General features: G+C 34.1%; 1 protein-coding gene across 4 annotated transcripts in view; it reads left to right on the top strand.

Annotated features, from left to right (window-relative positions):
- RBBP8 (RB binding protein 8, endonuclease) overlaps nt 1–14,512 on the top strand; it is a 45,719-nt gene extending 31,207 nt beyond the window's left edge. For 3 of the 4 annotated variants that reach the window (XM_039328552.1, XM_039328553.1, XM_039328555.1), the window contains 11 exons: nt 1,223–1,302; nt 2,184–2,994; nt 3,236–3,359; nt 3,943–4,034; nt 5,955–6,069; nt 7,315–7,467; nt 7,712–7,781; nt 8,323–8,419; nt 11,012–11,153; nt 12,310–12,426; nt 13,962–14,512. In XM_039328552.1, coding sequence (XP_039184486.1) covers nt 1,223–1,302; nt 2,184–2,994; nt 3,236–3,359; nt 3,943–4,034; nt 5,955–6,069; nt 7,315–7,467; nt 7,712–7,781; nt 8,323–8,419; nt 11,012–11,153; nt 12,310–12,426; nt 13,962–14,059 — 1,899 coding nt within the window. In that variant the 3' untranslated portion in view covers nt 14,060–14,512. The remainder of the gene's footprint in view (nt 1–1,222; nt 1,303–2,183; nt 2,995–3,235; nt 3,360–3,942; nt 4,035–5,954; nt 6,070–7,314; nt 7,468–7,711; nt 7,782–8,322; nt 8,420–11,011; nt 11,154–12,309; nt 12,427–13,961) is intronic. The other variant, XM_039328554.1, reaches the window with a different exon arrangement.

Here is a 14,512-nt window from a genome sequence, read left to right on the forward strand (position 1 = left end):
TTGCAGTCTACCTGTACGTTTTCATTACACCAAGTGAAATGATTACATCATTCCTACATCTGCATAAGCATGAAGGAATAGATACCAATTTTTTTGCACTGCTCTATACATTTCTTTGCTGAATAAATATAACTTCATTGTTTGACAGTAGTTCCTTAGTTATAGTTTTGGAACATAATTCATTTTTAATAAGCATGAACATTGTGTAAAAAATCCTGTGCTCTCAGAACTAGGTTTGAGAAGGCATGCTGAGTATTTTTAATACAAGTAGTATCAACAACTGACCAAGTTCTTCAAATATATTCTAACTATATGCAGGACAATTCACAGAGGCAGATAGGCTAATATTCCAAAGTACTGCTCAACAAAAGTTTCATTCATGTACTAATTCCTTAGTAATACACAAATAAATTTATTTGCACTTGAAAATTAGGTATAAATGCATTTTTAAAACAAGTAAACAGGTAATTCTCAACTTATAACCATTTGTTTAGTGACTGTTCGAAATTACAATGGCACGGGAAAAAAGTGACTTATGACCATTTTTCATACTTAACGACTGTTGCAGCACCCACATGATCACATGATCAAAATTTGGACACTTGACAACTGGCATGTATTTATGATGGTTGCAGTGTCCTGGGGTCATGTGATCATCTTTTGCAACCTTCTGACAAGTAAAGTCAATGAGGAAGCCAGATTCACTTAACTATCATCTTAACAACTGCGGTGATTCACTTAACAACTGTGAAAGAAAGATTGTAAAGTGGGGCAAAATTCATTTAACAACTGTCTTACTTAGCCATGGAAATTTTGAGTGCAATTTTGGTCATAAGTTGAGGACTACAAAATACTAGGTTTGGAAGCCAAGGAACAGTTAGGTATCATATACAGTTCACTCAAATTTTCAGTATTCAAGGTTCTATATGTACTTTATTCCCCCTTTTCCATCCCACAAATCTCACTGAGAATTAAAAATTTTAAAACAACCTCTAAATATGTACATATGATAATTCTGTGCTTTGTACACTGTTTGTATCTGGGATGATTGTCTTCTTTCAATCAGTTTGTTGGTCTGATCTTAAGATTTTGAATTAATATTAATATTCTTTGTTCAGTTATATTCACTTTCTTAAGTGAATAAATATAATTGGGGCCCATTAGAAAATTATATTGTGCAATATTGGAATTATTGCTGAAATCATATTTTTTTGTTCCATAGGAACCTCGCAGGAAACCACTTGGAGTTGCAAGAAAACAATTGGTTCAAGGGTATTATAAAAGTAATAGTGACAATTTAGAGTGAGTCTTCCTTTTTTTTTTTTTTTTTTTAAGAATGGAAAGATCATATTCTCCCACGTGTTTATTGATACTTTAGGATTATATATGGATATATTCCTATAAATCAGTCGTTCTCAACCTTTTTAATGCCGTGACCCCCCCCAACCGATCGTAAGTCGAGGACTACTCAACCGGTCGTAAGTCGAGGACTACTCAAGTGGTGCAGAATGGGACTTTTGGCGGGCTCAGCAGGCAGAGGAGACAATTCCTGGACAATTCCTATTGGCTTTTGAAAGCCAATAGAATTAGACTCTATTCAAGAGAGTCTATTCTATTGGCTTTCAAAAGCCAATAGAATAAAAGGGAGTAGCACAGCTAAGGAAAAGGGAGAAAAAAATGGCAGACTGCGTTGTTTGGCGACCCCCGTGAAATGGTCGTTCGACCCCAAACGGGGTCCCGACCCACAGGTTGAGAACCACTGCTATAAGTAATTTAGCCTGTTACATGTGATAAGTGGGTAACAACTAGGAGCATATTATTCTTAAAGACAATTTTAAAAATTCCTTTCCTACAGAAGATTGCCTGCTACTTACTTATATGTTTCTGTAATGTTGTTAATGTGTCTTTAACAGCTTTTTCACGATTCCCTAAGTACCTGAGTCTGCTGCTCAACTTATGAACCTGTTGTATTATTAATTTTAATCCTTTTAATTCTTACTCATAAATGCTCATACATTTCAAAGATTTTAACTTTTTAAAATGTAATCAGCCTAAATAATTTTTATGGGAACATGTTATAAATAATAGATATACCAAAATCATTAAACATACTTGCAAGCAAATGAGTCTTGTTTTGTAATTTCCTTTAAACTTATTTATTTATAAAACTTAATTCTATTTAGATTTTCCAATCCATCTGAAGATCCTTCTTCACTTACAACATGGGATTCCAAGATACCTTCTCCTGTTTTCGGGGCATCTGCCAATATTAAAAGTAGCTTAGGTTTCTCCCCATCTGTTTTAGCAGCTGAGAAAAAATCAAATCTGAAAAACAGATCCATCAATAATTCTTCCCTTTTAAGATCTGAGAAAGTGAGATCAAAATCTGAAGACATTTCTTTTATGAGCCTTGGGACTGAAGTAGCAACAGTTCTCAATCAAACTTCAGTTGGTAGGCAAGTGGCTTTGAAACAGAATTCAGAGGAACCCATAACATGTGTGACCAATACACATCTGGATAAAAGTGACATCATCAAAGGCGGCTTCCTTGCATCACAGAAACTGTTAGGGAACAGATGTTCCAGAAGGAAAAAAAATGACGAGAAGAGCAACCATGTAATCCGCTGTGAAAAAGAAAATGCTTTTCCATCCCATGCAGATGTTTCTCCTATTGCCAGAGATAACACAACTGATAAACCTTTGGATCTGTCTGATCGCTTCTCTGATTTTCACTGTGAAAAAATAATTGCTGAAAGTTCCAAGATAAAAATGAGGCAGGCAACTCTCCATGATGTTTTTCAACCTCTAGGGAAAGATTCTTCTAAAATCACCAATAATAATTCCATAGTGAACAAAGATTCACAAGAGAATCCCTGCATACAAGAAGCAATACTAAAATCTCTTACCAAAATGTCCCCAGTGAAAGAGGATGAAGTAAAAGAGGAAATTGCTAAGTTTTCTAATCCATCTTTGCAAAATGATGACAGTATAAAAGTAAGTATGTGACTAAGGCATTTATTTTACAGTTCACCCTTATCTGAAATGAGTTTTTTGAGAAACTGAATTAATTTTTTCCTGTAGAGATTTTGCAAGATACATAGGGAGAGTACTTTTGTTTCTGCATATAGGTTTGATGGTCAGAAGATAAATGCAACTGAAAATATGCATAGGCAGATAGTAATTCTATACTAAAAATCAGTACTGGTATGTTGTTTATTCTCGATTGTTTTGGCAGGAGGTTGCTGGTGATCATGAACCAATACGGAAGAGAATAAGATCAGGACATGGAATGGGTGAGCCAGCATCAGTACTTCAACCAAATCCTTGCAGAGTGACAAAAATCACACAACTTGAGCAAGGTATCTTTTTATTCATAAATTTGTAAATGAATAGGACTATCACAGGCTTTGGATCTAATTCCTTTGCTCGGTTTTTTTTGTTTGTTTGTTTTTTTCTTCTGTTCAGTACTGATCTGATCCTCGGAGACTGCCCGAATAGGTCCTTGCAATTTTCTTGGCAAGGTTTTTCAGAAATAATTTTCCATTACTCTTTCCTAGGACTGAGAGAAAGTCACTGGCCCAAGGTCACCCAGCTGGTTTCATGTCCAAGGCGAGACTAGATCTCAGGTTCTCCCAGTTTCTAGCTTGATTCCTTAACCACTACACCAAACTGGCTATCTAGGGTTAATCTCTCTGGTATTGTAATGTAATACAATACACTCTGTTATTATTGCTGGCATTATCATAACCAAAACATGCTTCCAGATACAGATCTTTCCATGCTATTTCTGGGATATTCTCTTAATTTACTACTTGCATATTCTCGTGTATAGCTTTTTATTTTTATGACACCTGAAGTCTATAATTATACAGGCTACGAATTGTATTTTATATCTACTGTATGTGGAATTTTGTTACTATAGACTTATGATTTTTTCCCCAGATAAAATACCTTTGGAAAATGTACAATGGAGTATAGATCCAGGAGCTGACCTTTCTCAATACAAAATGGACGTTACTCTGATTGACACAAAAGTAAGGAATTTTAAAGTTTTGCTCATTGAACACACCTGAATAAATTAGACTCTTGATCTATTAAGAATGAAATAAAATGAAACAGTATCATTTTTTCTTGAAAGTAAATTTTAGACTAAATAAAAATGATATACATTTAATTAATGATAATGCAAAGCTTTACAGCTAATTCCTAAACATAATTTCACATTGAAACAGTGCTTCTTATAGCATAGAATCATGTTATTAAAATCTCTAAACATGTACAGTTAATCCTCACTTAATGACCATTCAAAGTTACAATGGACCTCCCAAACGGACTTACAACTTACGACTCGATTCAAAGTCCCTCTACCCCCCCCCCCATGCAGTCATCAGATTGTATTTTGGGTGCTCAGCAACTGGCACACATTTGCTTGTTTGTTAAATTTCTATCCCACCCATCTCACTAATGCGGTGAGTCTTGGCGACTTGCAATATAATAGCAAAGTTAAAAAGTGCTAAAAAACAATTAAAATTAGAATAAAAGATTAAAAGTTAAGAACCAGCCGCCCAGGACGCCTCCAGAACTGTCCGTGTTGCTGAATTCTGTATCAGTTGTAGTTTCCAAATACTCTTCAAGGGCAGCCCCATGTTGAAGTAGTTCAACTGAGAGATGACTAAAGCATGAGGGTACAACTGGCACAAGAAGTTGCATGTTTGTGGCATTCTGTGGTCATGTGACCCGATTTAGCTTGTTTTTTTGCTAGAAAAATGTTTAACGACTACCACAAAAAAGTTGTGAAGTTAGGTCAGTCACATGATGACCCCCTTAACCACCAGCATGACTCACAATTGTAATTATGAGCTCAATTACAGTCATAAGTCAAGGACTACTTGATTATCTACCAAGAAAATGACATTCCAACTTCTCATTCAAAAAGTTTCCTTTAATATATCTTCTTTATTCTCACCAAAAGCATTATCTTCTTTTTTATATTTTGGATATTATAATCCATTAAAAATATGAAAAGTTTTCAAATATATCTTTAGAAACACTGATACTTTAGAAACCTCCCTTATGAATTTTCATTTATAATCTGCTTGTGATATTTATATGAAAGACTGAATGTAGGAACTCCTTGTTTTAGAGAATTGTATGAAGAATATCTTCATTCTGATATACCACTAGTAATGTTATCCTTAACTTGAAAAAAAAAATAATAATACTGTATCCAAGCAGGCTTTTTGGCAACAAATGTTTGCCTATCTATCTTACCTATATAGATCTCCAATATATATGCAATCCTAATCAGACTCTTGGAGGATTATATTCACGTTAAAAGTACTTTGGCTTTGTAAATGAGAAGAGATACTTCAGAATCTTGTTCAATCAATTGCAGATAGGTACAAACTGAATTGTGCATACCTACACATTATAATTATGGATAAATATTTAAGATATAAGCCTAAAGTAGAGAAATTCAAAATTTAACTTAAATTTTATTTTGTATAATGAAATTGCCCAAAGTGCAGTATTACTCCTTTGTTTTTCTGCTTCTTTGAATTTCCATGAAAATATAATTCCATTCCTGTATCAATTCTAAACAAAATTGATATAATTCTCTTCATTTATAGAAGTGCTCAATGAAGTTTATCTGCTAGAAACTCCAAATCATGCTTATATTTCTTTACATATGAAAAACTGTATGAATTTCTAATCTTTGGAAAATAAATATTATTGAGGCTTTGATCAGAATTTGCACATTATGCAGCTGCTTTGTATGCTGCACCTCCAAAAGATTTGGGATTGTTCTAGAAGCTAAAAAGATGATAAGTATAATATTTGTTTTTAAAATGTTGATTTAGATTTCTTGAATATTTATAAGAATATAGTTGAATTTTAGGAGAGATATTTTAATTTTGTCTATCATAGTTATCTTTAATTTTGCTAATTAAAAGGAAGAAACTCAAACAAGAATTGAGTCAGAGACCCTGGACATGGACCATACGTATATCAGTGATAGTATTCTATTAAGAATGAAAAAGCAAAGACAGAAAGAAGTAAGCAATCCAGGTAAGTTTATTTTTGTTTAATATAATTTTTTATTATACAGATAATAAAGGTATTAAGAAGATCTTCTTGTGCCATATCCGTTATTGGGCGTTGGCAATCATGTTGGCGAATTAAGAAGATAGATCATATTAATGTACCTCTACTTATGGGGATTTGTGATTCCATTCCATAGATGCATCAAAACAACAATTGCATCAGAATCACAGTTAATAGGGAATGATGGTAGTGCGTGAAAAGCCCACTGTGAAAGGGTAAACTCACTGCCCCAATAAGCTACATTTCTCCTTCCTTCTTGAGATCCAGAGTTTCAGCAGTCTGTGGGAAAGGTTTAAATCAGCTCCATCTTCTATTTCATTGGAGAGCATCCCATTAAACAGATAAGAAAAACAGAGCGTGTATAGGTGTGGTGACAAAGGAATTAAGCCAATAAGACTGTAGCAAAACAAGGAAAGTCCAAAGCAAGCAACTCAGTGGCAATCTTAAGAAGAAATGGCAGCCTTTGGAGCAACCCTTTGGAGCAAGACCAACTGAGACAGAGCCAAAGGATTGGGAGAGGGAGGGCGAACCTGACCACAGTCTGCAAAGAAGCAACAGAAGCAAACTTACTGCATGCAACAACCTAGGTGGAGTTCTATAAACTAGCTGTAGGAAGACAGGGCCATAAGTGAGGAGGGATGAGTAACCACATAACACAAGTATATGGAGTAAAAAGAGTTTTCAAATATAAATAGTCTGTGGCTGGCTACAAGAACTGAAAACATGGGCATAGCAGTCCCGATTCCTATCATAACTGGAGGACTACCTGTAAATTCTCTCATGCACTATTAGTACACACATTAATTTGGATTTTGAAAAAAAAAACATTACCTTTAACAAACTGAGTATGTGTATATGAAATAGTAATCTGCCTACATCATTTTCTTTTGCATCTAGTCTGCTGACATTAAATGCAGTTAAAATATTTATTCATTTATTTATTTATCACATTTTAAAACTGCTTATCTCCCTCACAGAGGGAATTTTTTTACATGTTTAATAAAGTAATAGAATTAAACCAATAGTTAAAGCCATCCCTTTAAAACAATGCTAGGACTCTCTTAGAACTAATATATAACTTTCACCCATCTTTTTAAAGAGGAAAACTCAGATGGGAATGTGTTTATGTCCTACTAAAAACTAATATCTTTAAGTTTATTGGGCGTAGTCATGTTGATTGCTAATACTTATTGTTACTTATATTTGTAGAAGAAGTAAAAAGAGAAAAGGATACCTTAACAGAAATATTTGATCAGACAACTTATGAAGAATATGAATCCTGTTTAGAAGATGACAATCTTCCAGAATGTGATCATAAGAATTCTTCTGAGGAAGAAGGAAAAGAAAAAAGAACCATACAAAGTATTTTACTTGTTATTAGACTATCTGTAATTCACTATCTGTGGCTGAAGACAAATAATTTCTTTATTCTGAATGCACATAAAAACATTGTTTTAAAAAACTAACTTTGATACTCAGAGAAAATGTATTCATTGTTACAAATGGTTATAAATCTATTTTTCTGTAGTCATATTACTTCTGTTACATTTATAATTATATCATATTCTTTCCAGTATTGTTTATGGCTTAATCTATATGTTTTCAGGGGAAGGAGACAAGCAAAATAAAATGAAGCAGAAGGCTTTTGTGGAAACATATTTTAAAAGTGGTGAAAGGTATTTATGGAATCAAGTTTCCTCAGAATATAAATATTAGTTACATTTTCCCACAGATGATAATATGGCAAAATTAAAGTTTAATTTTAAAGAATTTAATCAACTTTGAAAATATTCCTAAAAATAATCAAATAAAAAATATAAAATATTTTGAAGGATTATTTTTTTTAATTTCACACAAATAAAATACCTCTCTAGGAGATATTTTTAATTTTGGAATTTCTCTTTCCCAAAAAATATGTTCAGTAATCTGCCAACATTTGGCTAATATAGGGAAGTCATTCTGATATCAGTAGAACTTTAGCTATTCTAACTGTGTCCTTTTTCTTTTCATGATTTGTATTATAGCAATCAAACACATAAATACAAAACTGGAAATATATTCAGAAATACTGTAACTGCTAGAGTGTTGTCATGATTGTTGTCTGTATTGTGTATATTTATAGTTAGGGACAAAATCAAATTTTGTCCCATGGATAGCTTATGTAATTTTTTAGCAACATAAAGTTTAGATCCTTGTCTTTCTCTTCTTACATTGCAGGACAGATCTTGTACTGGATTTTCCTCACATTGAAGTTGTGCGGAAAAAAGAAGAAAGAAGAAAATTACCTGGCCACACTTGTAAAGAATGTGAAATAGTAAGTATACAGTGGATCTTATACAGGTAGTCCTTGACTTACGACCACAGTGGAGCCCAAAATTTCCATTGCTGAGCAAGACAATTGTTAAGTGAGTTTTGCCACATTTTACAAATTTTCTTGTCAGAGTTAAGTGAATCGTTGCAGTTAATAACACACTTGTTAAGTGAATCTAGCTTCCCTTTGATTTGGCTTGTCTGAAGGTTGCAAAAGATGATCACATGATCGCAGGACACTGCCACCATCATTAATACATGTCAGTTGCCCAGCATCCCAATTTTTATCAGATTACCATGGGGATGCTGCAATGCCCATAAGTGTGAAAATCGGTCATAAATTACTTTTTTCAGTGCCATTGTAACTTCGAACAGTCATTAAATGAATGGTTGTAAGTTGAGGATTACCTGTATACTTGTTTTTTGACTATGTATTTATATCCCAATTTTCAAATGCAAATAAACTTATAGTATTAAGGAATTACTACGTGAATACCAATAGCACTTAGACTTATATACCGCTTCACAGTGCTTTACATCCCTCTCTAAGCGGTTTACAGAATCAGCATATTGCCCCCAACAATCTGGGTCCTCATTTTACCAACCTTGGAAGGATGGAAGGCTGAGTCAACTTTAAGCTGGTGAGAATTGAACTGCTGGCAGTTGGCAGTCAGCAGAATTAGCCTGCAATACTGCATTCTAAACACTGAACCACCACGGCTTAGTGAAACTTATTAAGCAATACTTTTGAATATCAGCCTGTCTCTGTAAATTAACCTGCATATAGTTAGAATATATGTGAAGTACTGTGTCAATTCTTGTTATATATTTTGAAAATAATATAGATAAAACTGACTTGTAACTAGAGGAAGGTAGCTAAAAATAATGAGGGATTAAAACACCAAGTCCTATGGAGAAATGTGAAAAACTAAGTATAAACACAACTCACAAAATAGCCCAAAGCACATATTCCAGTAGAGAGAAGTTCCCTGAAGAAGGGGTCCAGCATGGGTTCAAAAGCTTGGAAAGTAAATCTCTGGTCCTGATGACCAACCCAGATTCGATCTTGCAAAATTAAATATATTCACATTGACCTATAATCCATTCCTAGAATGGGACTGCATGTCAAATCAAAAATAAATGAACCACCGTACAACTTAGTATAACGTGGGCACGGTTAAGGGACCAATATGATAACTCTCCCCCCCAAATTATGTGTAAGGTAGGGAGCAACCAGCCTGCGTGAACAAACCACCACCAATGTTCCAATGGAATTTTTGCCAATTTTTAGAAACATATCACTGAATTTACCATGGAAAATTCTTGTGAATGTCCCCAATCACAGGAGATTCCTCAACTTGCTCTTCTTATTTCTGGCACCACTGCTGTAGTTAATTTCAAAAGTCTTCCTTATGGCCCTTGAGGAGTTTCAGAATTGGGCTTATTAAGAGCGACTAGTCATGTAATAATTATACCATTTTATTATTGGAGAGAACATTATGAAAAATGTATATACTGTTATTCTCATTTGGGTATATTTGCTTCTATGGCTGCCTTTAATAAGAGGTAAATTACTTCCATATGAGAGTGTACATGAAATTCATTTATTAATATTCTGTACAACTTGTTTTGAGGTTATATATCAGTATTATACTATACCGTGTCTTTCAAAAATTCAGTAATGATTCAATTTTAAATGTTTATTTCAACCATCTTAAAAAATCCCAGTATTTTTCTGAAATGGAATCTTTAAGATAAGAAACTTACTTTAGTAAATAAGATTGTTGCTAGTGTTTGCTGTTTAATGTACAACATTTTAGCCCATGATGAAGCTTAATTCTGTTCTCTAAAACATGCGGAATCTGGAGTCTTGAATGAAGAAAGAAACAGGACATAAAAGCAGCTTTGTGTTTTGTTTTGTTTTTTGCCAAGGTTTGTGTGTGAACAGTTTTAATTTCCTGTCCCTACACAGGCAAGGTTTCTCCTCTCCAGGAACTTGGTTCTTGTTACATTTTGGCAAGTGATTGTTAGTGCTAACTGTTAGATTAAAAATAGTTAGAACTTTTCTCACTACTCTAAAAACGTTAAACATATGGACAAAACATCTAAAGCATTTATAAAAAAATTTGTTCGGTATAAACAATCTAAAATTAATGTTTTCATAGATGTATGTTGTAATGTCTGCATGTCATGATACCAAAGTGATAATGTGAGAGGCAAAAGACTTCTAAATCAAAATAAACAAGATAGGAGAAGTTATGTTTAATTGACTTTTGTCTGGATTAGCACTTCTTTTTTGAATGTTGTTTTCAAAGTTTTAGAAAGAGTTTAGAAAGAAAAAAAATATGTTACAATATACCATTAAGAATATAAGTATTGTACAGGCAGCTTTCTATTGCTTGGGGATTGCTAATTTGGAAAATACATTAACCCAAAAATGTGGGATTCATTTTGTACCTAAAAACGCAATATGCAAACAGCACACATAAGAGATTCAGAAATATGTTGATAGGTATTAAATATTGTTGGGTATCCATGTTTTACTACTAAAATATTCTCCTTGATTTGTTACTTATTTCTAGTTATTATATTTTAGTATTATGCAGGTTTACCAGAAGAAGAGAGAGAGAAAAAACTAGCTACCTGTTCTAGACATCGATCTCGTTATATTCCTCCTGAAACACCAGAAAATTTCTGGGAAGTTGGATTTCCTTCCACACAAATGTGTGTTGAAAGAGGTAATTATATAAAGCAAAATTATATACAAAATGGGAGAATAAGCTATGTTTCCAAAAGTTTCTGAGTAGAAACAACAAAGGGTGGTTGCTTTAAGAAGCAGAAAATGGAAGTCACGGAAATGGGTTAACCTAACTTCTCCTAGGTAGAAAGCAGAACTTCTTCCTATTCCAAGACAACCTCCCCCTTTTAATCTTTAGTTCTGGCCTTTAGGAAGGACCAGTGGCATATCCATCAGCTCCATTTTAAGAACTTACTAAGAAGGTGACAAAAAACGACTGGAAGTACAGGTGGCAAAGTGGCATTCAGTAAAATGCAATTCTCCAAACAGTATCCCTGCTAAATAACGTGACAATCAGACACTACAAACCAAAAGTCATCTGGAAATTAAAGAGACTGGGAGAAAGCAGTAAAATTGGGGTGAATAATCCATGAATACAAAGACTTTTCTCAGAATACTTTGGCAAACAGAGAAGTCAAGAGATCTGTGGCAGATCAGGACATCACACGGAATCCTTGGCTCCATGACAAATGAGGCCCCAGGTAGCACCAACTGCAGTGACTGGCAGCCAGTAGCTCTACATGGCAGATTAGGAGGCTTCTTGGCATCTTCCTCTCACATCTGAATGAAACAGTGGGCAGCAGCAGTAGTAGTTGTGACATTCAGGAAAAGACTTCTGTGTGGCATCCATTGGGCTGACTCTTATACAGGCTAAACACCAGGTAGGCCTTTGGCAGTCATTCTCTGAAGACTAATAAGTCATAAGGTTGGGAAGATAGCACAGCAGTATTCATTTACTCTAGACTAGCATAAGCAGACAGATCTCCCTCAGTTTCATTAATGCAGCAAGAGAACCAAAGAGCTACTGATATAGCGGTATCAGAAAAAGGGATGTTTGAATTCTAAGAGAGGAGCAAGGGAGATGCATATCTCCATATCTAAGCTCGTGTCTTAATGATTGCGCAGGTTTTTTGGGAAGAATCTGTGAACAAATAGGCCATCATAAAATCCAGATGATTTAAAGATGTGTAAATACCCATTGAAACAGATTTGTTGCAAATTCAAGTATTTTAAGAGTGGGAGTCACTATTTCTAATTATTACATTAGCTTTCCCCAGCCCAGGACCTTCACGCATGGTATCTTACTCTACCTTCAGGCAGCTCCCATCAGCCCTGCACAAAGAATGGATGGAGCGAGCACGAAAGGAAACCAAAAACCAACAGCCTCGGGAAGCAGGGCCATGGCTGTTCCTTCCACCATTGTCTGAGTTTTGGTAATAGAGACAGAAGTTGTCCCAGAAGCTGTGACAAATACCTAAGAGGGCATTAAAAACTACCAGAGCAACAGAGCTCATGATAGACCTGCCTGTGCACCTTTTACAGTTCACAACCAGATCCATCACTTGAAAATGATGGCACAAAAGGGGGCTATGCTCAACTACTGGGAGGTGATTCACCAATTGAGTGCGGGTTCTTGTAGTGCCCTTTTCCTTCCTGGGGAATATACTGTAAATAAAAAGAAAGGTTTGCTTACACCGAGGTCATACAGAAGAAAACTGTCATCATCCTCTCCTTCTGGAGACTACACCCTTTTTTCAGGCAGGAAATAGTCAAGGAAGAACCACTGCAAGTCCCTGGCTATTTCATCACAAATGTAAACAAGGATAATTCTGTTCCAATTTTACAATGATGGCCAGCTCACTGGCTACCTTTTAAGGTTGGTAATCTGAAGGAAGTATTTCCTGCCTGAAGAGACTTCAGTTAGTGGCAGGGAGAATAGATCTGATGGACAGAAAGAATATTTTCCCATTTGCCCAAAGGCAGCTTGACTGAGTCACTCTGCACAATCATGGTGTCTAAGCAGATTAGTGTATTTTGGTTTTGTCCATTGTTGGTTATGAATAGGACTTGGTGGACGGGAAACATTGTATTTTTTGTTTCATATTTTATATGACAGCTTATTTGAAACTATTATAATACCTAATAATTGCTATTTAGATATATAGAAAGGGCAACCTTAAGCTACAACAACAAATCATATTATGCCGTGAATTTTAATCATAATCTTATAGTGTGTTAATAGGATATCACTAATCTTCATTACAGTAATAATAATAACCATTTTTTATAATTTAGTTTTTGAATATTCATATTCTTTTGGTAATCCTTAACTTAAACCTATTGGTCAAACCAGCATTATCTCCCTATTACTGAGGCACAGCTGAATCAAAATATTGATAATTTATCTATAGCAATCTAGTAAATCCATGTATAAAGTAAAAATTGCATAGGCAATCTTCCCATTTAAATTTCATTTTTCAAAACACCATGCTGTAGAAAGCAAACTTTATTAAATTTCTTAGAAAGTCTGCAAAAATGTGGCATAAAATGTCGATTTGCACACAGAAAGTTACCTTTAACATCTCAAAATATCAGTCGTCTCATAACAATTAAGAAGCTTATAAATTAACAAATAGCACCTCATCCTACTCACTTCATAGCTGTGAACACAGATAGTGTTTTGCAATAAAAGTTCTGAATGAAACTCAAAACACCTTTATCCCAGTCTTTTAGATCAAACTTTTAAAATAAATTTAAAATGTTTATCTAAGAAATTACTTTGACATTTTACTAATTTCTTTTTTTGTTTGTTTTTCAGTATAAAACTATACTATGTAATTGGGTTTTTAATGAAGATTTGTTTATGATTATTATATATTGAAATTGGCAGAAATTCAGGTCACTACAATTTAATTGTGTTTTTTTACCAAAACCATAGTGTAGACATTTGTTGTCTTTGTTTTTTTAGGTTATATAAAAGAAGAGTTTGCTCCCTGTCCACGTCCCAAAAGAAGGCAGCCTTATAATGTGATGTTTTCTCCAAAAGGCAAAGAACAAAAGACATAACAGGGAAACAATTTTTAAAACTAGCAGTTGTTTTTCAATTCATATTTATATGAATTTATTTGAAAGATAAATAATAAAGAGACCTAGGAATTATCTTTCCTTGTTCTATTTGAAAATGATAGCCTCTGAATGCAACTATTTAATGTAAAGAATATATTTGTAGATACATTTTTGTGTCTTGATGGATTTTGCACCTTGTGTGTATTTCTGATCTTTTGGAGGTCTACATTTAGCTCCCTGCAATTAAGCTTGGTGTAAGTTAGTGTGATTTCTTTGGGCCAAGCAAAGTTGCAACTGCTTATTTCAGGTCTAGAATAGTTCCATGAACTTTAGATGGAACCTTGTAGGGTGCTTCTGTTTTGCACTTGATAATTTAAATAAAGTGTAACCATTTGTTTTTTTGTAATAATTTTTGAAAAAATATATAATAAAATGTACTTTCTTAAATTATGA

The sequence above is a fragment of the Crotalus tigris genome, unplaced genomic scaffold, assembly GCF_016545835.1.
Source record: "Crotalus tigris isolate CLP2741 ecotype Arizona unplaced genomic scaffold, ASM1654583v1 scf7180000024382.2542628, whole genome shotgun sequence".
NCBI classification, from domain to species: domain Eukaryota; kingdom Metazoa; phylum Chordata; class Lepidosauria; order Squamata; family Viperidae; genus Crotalus; species Crotalus tigris.